The 12,236-nt window shown below is 45.3% G+C and overlaps 1 protein-coding gene across 3 annotated transcripts in view; it reads right to left on the bottom strand.

The window, feature by feature from the left end:
• Positions 1-12,236, bottom strand: part of VWC2L (von Willebrand factor C domain containing 2 like) — a 54,012-nt gene that overhangs the window by 27,806 nt on the left and 13,970 nt on the right. For all 3 annotated transcript variants that reach the window (XM_026120529.2, XM_026120136.2, XM_026120214.2), the window contains exon 3: positions 5,163-5,292. In XM_026120529.2, coding sequence (XP_025976314.1) covers positions 5,163-5,292 — 130 coding nt within the window. The remainder of the gene's footprint in view (positions 1-5,162; positions 5,293-12,236) is intronic.

The raw sequence follows: 12,236 nt of genomic DNA, 5'->3' as shown, positions 1-12,236 counted from the left end.
CTGTTACAGGAGGATCAGAGCAGGGTGCAGCATGCTTATTTCAAATTAACTCAGACCAGAACATAATGAGCAGCAAGTTTATATTCTCAGTAAATTAAGAGCGAAGCTTAGGTAAAATGTGGCTTTATACGCATGGAAATAAATTATTATTTACTTTCTTTTGTGCTCATGCCCTCAAAGACAAAGATATTGGTATGAAATTATTAATATTTATAGCATATTAGAATAAATACCCATAGCAGCTACGCCTGAATACATGCTATTTTACCAAGGTAAAACCTGTTGAAGGTCAAAGGGGTTTTTGCTTATTTGTTGAGGGGAGGATCAGACCCTTTATTCTGAAATCTGTATCAACTGTGATAATTTAAAGCTTTAATTAAAGACTCAGTGACAGCTTATTTTTTCTTAGGAATGTCTTTCTGCTGCCTAGTATTTCACCATGAATGTCTCCAGAAGCCCAAGCTAAAGTGAGTAAGCACACAGGCCAGGAAGTATTTCACTGTGGACACGTTAGCTTTCATCTGTCTTGTTGCATAACTAACTCTTTTGTTGAGGGTTGGTGGCAACAAAAATTAAATTAAAAGCAATGCCAGACCCCAAAACAGAAATTTATAACGCTTATTTGGTTCATCGCTCAAGAAAATGAAAATGCCAAGGCAAAGTCTAATATTTCAGCAATTGTGTTAATGTATGTGTAAATGGGCGAAGGCGCCTTTGAAATGCTCTGAAAAGAATTTCACACTTCAGAGAGGGGAAAAAGTTAACAATTCTATTGTGGCATTTACTGGATTTTTAAAATTAATTTCTGTGACACAGCTGTGCCATAAAATCCCCCTCGATGATGCATTTTTGCTAACGTTGAGATTATTTTTGGAAACAATTCTGAAGGAGCACTTTGTAAAATCAGGAAAGCAGAGGCCCACGGCAGCCTCAGGTTGCCCTTTGCTTGCCTTCCCTCACCTCTCATCTTCCCCCAAGCAGCTGAGATTTGTTTAATTTGAAACTGCATCTGGCTTTTTCTTCAACAGAGCAGCAAAAGGGGAAAAGACGCAGCAGTGCCACGTAGCTGTAGGAAGCTGAGCCCCTCCAGAGCAGCGGGCAAAGATCACCGTGCCGCGCACTCAACGCAGCGTCGGAGGAAAGACCGCCCGGGCCACCCCGAGGACTGGAGAACATCTCCGCTCCCTCCCAGAACGGGCGGATTGTGGAGCTGGCGCTGAACAAATAGTCCTGGGCAGGGGGAAACGCAATGAATTTTGCACTTTGCGCACACTGGTTTTCACAATCTATAGACGACAGCAAAGAAGAGGAACCCATTCGATCTGAACAACAGTTTAAACCTGATCAAAAGACTTGGGTGATAATACACTGGAGATGTGCCCCCATCTTTGCATCCTCTCCAGACCTCTCCAAAGGGTTGAAGGAACCTCAAGAGCAACCCTGCAGCTGGGTGTGAAGAAGGCCTTTAAAATCCACATGTCCTCCGATAACGCGACTCAGCCCCTCGCACACTCAGAAAGCGGGGCAGAGCCTGCCACCACCGAGAGAAGCCTTGGGGCACCGTCAGCAATGATCCATGTGCCACAAGACATGGCTCAAACAAGGGGACAGGCGTATTTCAGCGGATGGTATTACACACAACCTGGAGACAGCCAAACGCTGTCTCAGTCGGCGCAGGACCAGGTCTCACGCTGTTGGCGTTACTTCCATAGCGCAAGGGCTGCGATGGCAGCGGTGGGCAGTCTTCTGGAGCAAGCAGAGGTTCGGACATGAAGGGTTCGGGGTGAGGTGAGAAGGCTCAAGGAGATAAGAGTAACACCACACAGGCAGGTCTAGCCCTGGATGTAGGAGGATTGGGGCCTCTTGGGGGATTTTTGCTGGGCAAGGCTTCACTGCGCTGGCTTTGGCGTGAGCAGAGTGGATAGATGTTCCCACTGAGCCGCACGAAAGCCTGTGGGGCAGGAAGGATAGCACAGACCGTGGCAGTCATCGGCTTGATTTTAACAAAAACGGGCAAGTTTTAGATCACATAGAGGAGAGAGTTAACAATAGCTGACATACTTTTGTCTGGAGAAGTCACAATGACTAGAAATAACAACTCGGGGCCATAATTTTGTGGTCTGTCACTACCAGGAAACATAAAATCCAGTGACCTTTCATCTCCAAGACAGAAATGCTGCACAGCACCTGGAGCCATCGCCCTTAAAATTTAGTCTGACAAATTGGATCACGGGACATGAAGGAAAAAATACTCTCTCCCTCCCCTACCCCCAAATTTTAGCCTCCCCGTGAACTCTGCCTACTAGACGTGTAATGAGGTATCACTTATCTAGCACAGCAAGCTTTGCCCAAGCTGCACTGCATTTAGGAAAGCACAAGCTAACAATCCTACTTCTTTTGACAATAAGGAATAAACCTCCGGAGCCACTTGTTCAGACTCTTCTTGAATGATGGCAGAGGAAGGGAATTGATATTGGCTTTTTATGAATCTTCAGGTCAGGTATGTTAGAATCAACAGATTTTTGCATTAACCTCGCTGCTTCATAGCACTTTTGCCCTTGGCAAGACATAATTAAGAAAGGCATGGAAATCTATCTGAATGTATCGAGAGGAAAGTATTCTCCACTTAACAGCAGCAACAGCTAAGCAAGCAGGCAAGCCACACTGCTAGCAAAGCACAGCAGATGATGCAGGGCCCTGTTTTAACCCAAAACAACAGTTCTCCTCATCAAAATTTCAGGCTTTTCAAATGAGGGTTTGCACTGTATGTCGCCCTGGGGAGTAAACTTTTTTTTTTTTCCCCCACAGCTATATCTCTAGAGCTCTTCTATTTGCCAGTCTAAAATGCTGACCACATGGGTTGAGACTAAGCTGAAATCTTTTCATCACGCCAAGACTTTGCACTGCAGCGGTCTTTGCTGCTTTGGTAGAAAACAAAAGCTACTGGATGGAAGGGGAGAAAAAAACAAATTTAGGAAAAAAAGGGGGGGGGGGTGTCACTCAGTGAAGCGGCCCTGTCAGCCTGCATTATCTTCAGTCATTTGTGAAACCAATCTTTAATTGACTGGCCGCAGTGGGGAGCTGAAAGACAAGATCCTGGTCTGCAGACAAGTAGACAGCTTAAAGTATTGCGTTCCTCATTCATTAGGACGTGTCCGAGCGACTTGGAGAGGGAAGAGACACAGCAAAGTCCTTTATTCTTCCGCAAGAAGATCCCAAAACGTGAGAGGGAAGCGAACAGGGTGCTCAGCAGCAGAGCCATGCCCAAGAGGAACAACCATATCTGCTCACCAGGTTCCCTGCATCAATGGAGACTGCCCCAGCGCCTCCGGCCTATCTTGGTGCCTACCTATTTCTATCACTTTGGTGCCTTTTCCGTAACTGTTGTATTTGTGAAGGCTAAAGTCAAAATCGCAAGCCCTGGTCCGATATAGGCCAGCTAGCCCTGGCTGCAGCAGCTGCCCGCTGCGCTGAGGTTTGCTGCTCCCTGCCCAGCCGGGGGTCACCGTTCATCCCCACCACAGCCTTGGGACACGGAGACCACAGCACCACTCCATGCAGTCACGCTCCTCGACCCACGCAACGCTCCCGTGGCCGCGCCGCCTCTCGCCTCCGTCCGCCGTGCCGCCCACTCTCCCCGGCTGCAGGGACCCTGCTCCCCAGCGGCCTCAGGCTGCGCTTAGTGTGATGATACAAAGTACTCCTCTGTCTAAAACAGATTTCGGAGAACTTTGTATCAAAGTCATTTTCCAATGAGGCAAGAAGCAGATGGGGGAGGAATCAGCAAGTACTGCCATATTCAGGGTACAAGGATTACACTAATCACTGTGCATGCAATAGGGAAGCAAAGGCCAAACACACACGAGCCGTGTTCGTCCTGCTCTGAATGAGCCTACGCTCCTGTGAGGGACACCGCGATGGCTAACGTGACCCTCCCACTGCGCTGGGTGCCTTGCTCCATCCTTCTCTTGGCAACCTTGCTGCGTCAGATCAGAAACGTTGTACCCAGGCTCAGCGGGTGGTATGCAAAGGTGGTGTGTAGAGCTGGTTAAAATGCCTTTTCTTTGAAGTTCAACAAAAAGAACACCTAATGAAACTTCCTATGAACATTTTTCTGCTCTTCAACGGAAGCATAAAACTCTAAATACAAACCTTAAAAATGTTTTTGATTAAAAATCAGGGTTTAATATAAACCTCTGCATTTCAAGTAATATTTTTGCTATAATTATGCCCATTCCTTTAATAAAAACATTTTGGATTTCAAATTGTTTGCTTTTTCTCTGTTTTAAAGAGCAGAAAATGTGTTGAAAATGTTATTTCTCTGTAAACATTTTCATTTTGGATCCAGAAGCAACCATTACTCTTTTATCCAGCAGCAGTGATGTATGTAAGAGGACATACATATGGATAGGGCATCCTAAACATGAGAAGATGAGTCTAGGCAGCCATTTCTTATATGCTAAGAAAGCTGTGAAGCGGTTTATGTGAACTTAGCCCATCTCTTAATTTGTCCTCATGTCTACATGAGGAGAACAGTGTGCTTTTCCAGAGAAAAATGTGTTTTGGGGCTGTGGTGCAATTTGACCATGGAGACTTTTTTGGGAATAATTTATTTTCCAAAGGTATTCCCGAATGTGACTCCAATTCATGGACTGGTTTCAGCAGGATGGCGGGGGCCAACACTACACACATTGACTCCAGCACATAACTTACAGTGTTATGGGCTTGGCCGGCCTCTTACTGGCCCCAGTGGGAGTTTTGCTGTTGATTTTGAAGAGTCCTCCAATGACCTTACATCACTTTCTTAATTTAGGGACAAAGACTCCTCTCTTTTCTTATGTACTCGATTTTGTGTCAGACTACTTACGAGAACAAAGCAAAGACATGGAATGATCATCATCAATACCAGGACCCGATCCTACAAGCCCTTATTCAAGTTAGTGATCCCGTCAACTCCAATAAGAGGACATAAGCCAGGAAGGGCAGCCTTAATTCTCACGGTTGCAAGCTTGTAACTGAAGCCCACACGCAAGGAGAAGTAACAGCCCCAATGCCAGTTGGTGCCAATGGCAGCAAATTTCCTGGGGATTCATGGGTAACAACATTTTAACAAAATGTTTCCTTTATATCCCTTTGTTAAAGCCAATACAGTACTTTCTTACCATTTTTGCAGACAGGACAACACTGTTCTGGTTCATAGACTGGGTTGACACATTCAGGAACTGCGCAGTCTGCTACAACACAGTGAACTTCATTGCTGGGCTCACAGCGACACCATTCGCATGGCGAGGGCTAGGAACAAATCTAAAATTAGCCCATTTCCTCCCGTAGCTCGCAAGTTTGCAACATTTCTAGCTTGCCATAAGATAAACACATGAGCGTTTAATACCTCTTGACTGCATTCATTCATCATGGCTAATATAAATTAACCTATAGGACAACATAGCAACATCTCAAATAGGCAACCAGAACATTAGACAAACCAACGAGCATGATATTTGTTTTCCCGGAGTAGGTGTGGTTTTTTTAGCTCTTGTCAGACTTTAGCTCCTTTCGGTAAGAAGACTGAGTTGAGTCACTAGGTTTCCAACAGGGTCAGGGTTGATGGGGTGGCACACGCGCACCTGACCCTACAGCTCTCTGCTCTACCCATCTCTTGTAACCTTACACATTTGGCCAGGAGCACAGCCCGATTCCTGGAAGATCAGAAGTGATGGATAGAGAAGGACAGAGTGATTTTCCAATATATATTCACATCACATGTAGACCGCCGTGGCCAGTAAATCCATGACTGCTGGGAAGGTGCTGCTGGGCGGCCACCAGACTCTCGGAGGGGTTGCACTTCCACCTTCAGAGAGCCACTACACTTTTCAGAGAGGAGGAGAACAGTGCTGTTCTTGGAGGGGCAGCGACATTTTATTCTGCATTTGTGTGGCTCTCACATTGGGTGGCCAGTAAGCACCCCCTTAATATAACCCTTAGGTTTGGCCCTGACCCCACTCCTGGTGGTCTGGGAGCAAGTATCTCACACTGAACATATGAATAATCAAGAATATGAATAATTCCACTGAAAGGAGGAAGTTTTGGATTAAAGTACCCAGATGAATGGTTCCACGTCACATCCACCAATTTAAACAGGAGTCTGTATCTACCCTGCAGATGGTAGAGAGCTGTCACTGTCTTACTTTCTAAGAAGCTGTGGAAATCTGCTAAAAAGTAGAGAGCTCAGTGTTTTATGGTCCCCAATATCCTTATTGGTGTGTGAGTGTGATGACAGGATGGCAACAGAACTAAGAAATGACAAAAAGGAGAATCTGAAGGGAAAGTGACTTCCTTCCAGTACTTGTTTGTTCAATGCGTAACTCTTAATTCCTCTGCAGCAGTAGACCCCGTCACTAACACTTGAACTAGTATCAGGTAGTACTGGAGCGAATTCTGCTTTCTCTTGCACCAGTGGAAATCTACAGCAATGGGAATTCCTCCATAGTCAAAAAAAATTGAAATGCAAATGAAAGGAGGACTCGTCCCCTTGTGTTTCAGACCTCAGTGATGATGTTCACGTCTATAAGACAGACACAACCCCCTCAGCCCTGGTTTTGGCAGGTAAAAAGCTTTTTGGTTCACCTCTAAGAAGCTCCATATGTCTCGAGTCAAATAATTTATTCCCAGGAAATTCATTTCTACCTTAAAATGCACTAATTAAAGCTTCTCTTGCTTTGTCTCAGCGTCTGCAGTCTATAATTCCCATCACCTCTCATTTGCTCACAGCTTTGGCAATTTAGATAAAATCAGCACTCCTTGAGCAAGGAAAGAAGTCTGTGGAGGTGGAATTCCTCTTCCTAATTATCTTTGCTTGTTCAATCCTGCTTTGATTTCTGTCTGAAGCACCAGGAGTCTAAATTCATTTGACTGACATTTCTTATTCAAGGCTATTTAATAAGAAGAAACAATACAGAAGAAAACAGACAGAACTATTTGCTGAGGGATCAATAAGAAAATTGCTCCTTTGTTTTTACTCATTTCAATCGCTAATTATATGGAGTGGTAGAACTAGATCTTATGATATATGGAGGCTTCCACTGACACATCCTTCAGGACTTTCCCCCCTCCACTACTCCCGTGGCTGCAATGCTAAGGAGTGTTTCCAGCACGGCAGCCCAAGCTACTGCTTGAAGAACACCAGCAGATAGAGAGGATGCCCCTGAACGACCGTGCGACTGAGGAAATGAGACACGGCATACATTTCTTTTGCTTTTGTGTTGTTAGCGTAACACTGACAATAACGCTATAATAAACCATGATGTTGCCTGACACTGAAAGCAGCTTTCCAGGAGGGACGAATTGAACACAATTACGAGAAGGAAAGCACGCTTCAGCTGCACAATGAAAGAGCAGCCAGCAAACCAAAGGGCGGCTTTGGCACTAACGAAGGGCCCTTTCTCAGCCACCTCCTCCTCCCCAACTTACCGAGTTCAAACTGCACGGCCTTGCCTCTAGGACCTTCCTTTATCTGACCATGTCGTTCATTTGCCAGTGCCTCTTACCACGCCTCCACCTCAACGAGTGACTCCGGCCTTCCCGACCACTTATTTTATGAACGTTGCAGCACCTTCTCCTGGTGGATGTGCTTTGGGAGCCGATTTGCAAAACCCTGGCCCTTCCAGAAAGGACTTTGCCCTGAGTGTGCTGAAACAATCAAGCAGCTTTTTACTGCTGTCCGCGGGCTCGGCATCCCAGCTGTGACTCTCTCCTGGAGCTATACTTCTTGCGGAACGACTACGGGACGCTGGCCAACAAACTCCTCCATTTATCTGCATCGACAGGAGGGGGACTGAGTGGGGAAGGGAGAACTGGGAGGCAGCGCGGGATCTGGGAACCAGTGAAAGATGTCCCGAAGTTCTGATTCCTGATTCTTCCAGCTACCTCATTTGCTCTTATTTTTCTCCAGATCACAGCAGTTACCCTTTAGTGGTCTGTGGCGTTCCTACCCACACGCTGCTGCTGTGTTTGCTCCCCGTCCAAATACTCTGCAAATACTGCTCACGATTAGCAGCTTTTTACAAGATCCACTATGCAGCTTTGTCAGTTTTCCAGAATCTAGATTTAAAGATTCCTCACTCATGGAACAGGAGGGCAGTTGACATTTTTGTAACCACTGAGGTTCAAATACATTAACAGCAGTTCCTGGGAACAAACTCCCATCCCTACTGAAAAAAAAGTTGCAAAAAATACACAGGGTTTCTCGAGTATGAAGGAGAGAGGACACAAATCAGAGGTTATGCCATTCTCACACAGACAGCGCAAACAGCTGATAGTCTGAAAAAAAATATTTAAGATTAAAGGATCATAACAGGCTTGGGTCAGAAGATGATTTATTCACTCCACCTGTGCAAGGCAGAATAATCTCTTAGAAGACTCTCTAGGGAAGGATTTGTTAGGAAGGATTTCAAGACATATTAGTGCAGAAACTTTCTTCACACCATCATCCAAAATGACGGTTCATGGTACATAGCCATAACATACACCCCCGCACAGTAACTGCATGATCCAGCTCTTATTCTTCAAGGTATGTTTTGATAAATAGACCCATCATTAAAACCAGAGGAGTGAACTGGGCTCTTTTGTAGCAGGTATTAATTAGTACAGCATTTTGACTTCAGAAAACTCACACAAAGCACTGAAATTCCTGTCACCTGATGTTCACGTGCCACAGGCGTGAGGACCCAATCCCTCGGGGGAAGTGGTGAGGAAATATGTTCCTTGATGTCCTTGTCAGCATGAGGACCAAGTCTAGCCAAGTGTGGGGACCAAGTCTAGCCAAGTGGGTAGGTAGCAAACGTGATCAAGGCCTGATCACCATTCAATGGCTTTTGAGCTGATTAATCGGGAAACAGAAAATAAATGACCTTCCCAGTCTCAGCACTGACCCTGTTTCACCGCCTCTACTCCTGGTCACTTCAAAGACACCAAAGGAGCATAGGGATACGGTTCTTGGACACTCCTGCTTACAAGCCACATGTAAGATGATGACCCAACCTCTATTTCAACTTCTGGACTCCTGATCTCAAGGAGGCTTGTGACCTCGGGTTTGGGAGTTGTTGGCAGGGAGGTTCAGTTCCTGCTTCTTCTGGGAGATGGCTCTGCCCTGCACACGGGACAGGCAGTGGGAAGAAGCCAGAGCTCATTCAGTTTGTAATGGAAAACCTTAGTCTCAGGTGTTGTCAAATGGGAAACATCTGCAGTCAACAGAGTTCATTAACAAAGAAAGAAGGAAGGAAAATTAAAACAGAGAATAGAGAATACTCATGGCTAATTAAGATTTTATGTGCATGAGCACATAATGATAAACTTGATAGATGATATAAACAAACAAAAAAGGCAACAAAGGAAACAGAATGAGAAACAAGACACCCCCCTGAGCAGGGGAAATCAGGAAGCCAAGTCAGATGTGGATACTGTATCTCCTCATCTTCACTCTTGCTCCCCTACACACACCAGCTTCCTGTCATTTCCACTCTCTCTTTAGGAGCAAATGCCAACGCATGTAAGAATTATGCTCACTAACCGGTCACCCAGCTATTCCTTACAGGGCACAAGGGGCTCCCTCTCTCCTAAGGACTTGGGCACCACATGGGTTCTTCTTCAGTCAGCCACCAGTTTTCATAAAACACTCAGAAATCTCATCCCTGTGACAGCTCCACTCTTGAGGACTCTAGCAGGTCCTCAAGTCATCTGAAAGAACTGACAGACACACAGAGAGGTTGCATGACCAAAGAGCTCTTCAAGAAAACAGTCTGAAATATCAATCCTTCCCAAAGTTGGAGGGGCGTAAATGAAGTGGAAAACTGAATTCAAATCGCAGTGTCTAAATCTACTTTCTTATGCTTTTCTGTAGCCGAAAAGATCTGAATCAAGCAGCTTCTCAGATGGAGGGGGCAATCACAAGAATAACCTATCACACAAAACTTCCAAGCATTCAGTTAAGATTTTGCAAAAAACATCTACAACACCTGTGCCTGACTGCATCTGAGACATGCAGTCTAGTCATAGAGAGTCTCTTGTCCCAAACACTTACTGAACTTCATCCGTATTTTACAAATTGCCCATGCCTTGTCCACAGCTGCAGCATCCTAAGCCACCTCTCTAGTGCCCCAATCATGTCAAAGATTTCTCTTTAACATGTTGATTGCCCTGCAGATGCTTATTTCTTCATGTCTGCTTGTCAGTTAACCTCAGGTGCTTCTGCATAACTGCCTTCAGAGAGGTACGCAGGGAGCTATTTCCCTAAGACAAATGAACAACTTCAAAGATGACGTCTGATTGATATTTTCTCTGTACTTGTTTGTTCTGTCATTCAGTGGCAATTTCCCTCAGATTTTTTTTTGTTCTGCTAACTGTAACAGTTTCCGGCTATCTGTACCTCCGCAGGTTCCCAAGAACACTTGTTTCGGTCCCATGTCTGGGCAGCCGCCTCTCTCAGACCAGGTTTTCCCTGTCTCAGACAAGGTTTTAGGACTGCAGTCTCCTGTGGCCAGTTGAGATTATTCAGCTGGCTTCACTCAGATTCAGTATTTGCAGTTCACGTTCCTTGGGCGGGGGGGGGGGGGGGGGGGGGGGGGGGGGGCGGGCAGGCTAGGAAAACGGTGCCCATCTTCCAAGCAGCCTCCTGAAAGCAAAGCAATACTTGAAACCAAAGTATTTCAAGAGAGAGTGGATCTTAAAGCATTAAAATAGATCACATGCAGGCCTGTTACTTGTTGAGATTTCCCACTCTGTGAATTTATAGACCAACTCCTCCTGATTTCTCCCAGCAATGTTTATCACAGCCACCTACTGAGACTTTGACCCCTCCTAATCTTTTCAAGAAAAGACTTTCAATTACGCGGTACTTTCCTCATATCTGAGTGTTCAGCCTTGTGAAACAAGGTTTACATCCTTGTTGGAGCTAGCGTATAGGTTGCTCAAAGCGAAGGCAAATTCTTGCGACTGCCCCCTAGTCATCTGTCGTGAGATCCAGTTATTTGGATTTACTGGGCTGCTTTCTTCCTCCTTCTTCCTACACTCTCCAGTTAAGCTTAAAGAGCGTATTAGTACAAGAATGGCTCAAAATACCATGCTCAAGGACTTTGACTCATTGACTAGGTCCCACGACGTGCTCAGGAAAGGACTGCATCCTAGTGCATTTTGACTACTGCACAACAGCTCTTTATCGACTGGAAAACAGCTATTAGCAAACAGCTACAGAGCAATACAAACTTCATAACTGTTATGCCACAAATACTTGACATTTCTTTAGAGGGAGGAAATAGAAAGGCTTCATAGAAGTGTTTACAACCATGCAGTCATTTTACGATAGTCAGGTACTGACCAGAGAAGGGCTGTTCAAGTTTAGGAGAAGACAATCCAAGTATTTCCACTAAATTTAGTATATCTGCTATCGGGGCCTACAATGCTTTTCAGAGTCAAATAGGCATATTTACAAAATGGGCAGAATGACTGGAGAAATCCACTTGGTTGACTGGAATTTGAAGTGGCTGATAACACATAGAGAAATGCACCTGGGGGCTTTTCTTTCCAAGCCCTACAGAAACTCCAGGATTCTTCACGCTGGAGCAAATGCCGAGCAGATTCCAGGACTCTCAGTATCACTGGAAACCTTTATCGGGCATGTTAGCTCCCGCCTCCTTTAACCACTGAAAATGAAATGGTGCATAAGTATATGCATTTTCTAGATACTATTGCAAAGGAAAAGAAGTTGCTTTTCCTGGTAATCTTACTGAATATGGGATCGCTATGTTTTCTCCTCCCTTAAAAACCATGTTAGAAAAGAAGTGCAAATGCCTTACAAAGCAGAAGACACAATCATCTCTGTTTCTACTGTGTCAAGGCAGTTCTGAACACAACGGATCTAACCTGCTCCTTCTGGATGCATTTCTCAATATGCCAAAACTTTGCCTTAGATTCGGCTCCACTACCTGTATCTACCTGGACGAGCAGCGTGGCCGGCCCCTGCCTGTGTGTCCCAGCTCACCACAGACCACTGCTGCTGCCCAGCTCTCCATCTCTCAGCTTTTGAGAGAGTTAGTACCAGCGCTCGTATAAATAATGGCATTCAGCCCTCCTCCTCCTCAGCGACTGGTGGCATCCTGCTTTATGAAGGTAAAACAGCAGGAAAAGCAGGGAGAGGTAAAGTGAAGTCTGTCAAATTGTACACTTACATCTTCAGACTGGCTGTA

This window comes from Dromaius novaehollandiae, chromosome 7 (genome assembly GCF_036370855.1).
Source record: "Dromaius novaehollandiae isolate bDroNov1 chromosome 7, bDroNov1.hap1, whole genome shotgun sequence".
Lineage (NCBI taxonomy): Eukaryota > Metazoa > Chordata > Aves > Casuariiformes > Dromaiidae > Dromaius > Dromaius novaehollandiae.
Note: the sequence above shows the minus strand (reverse complement) of the source record. Positions and strands in the feature narration are given on the sequence as shown.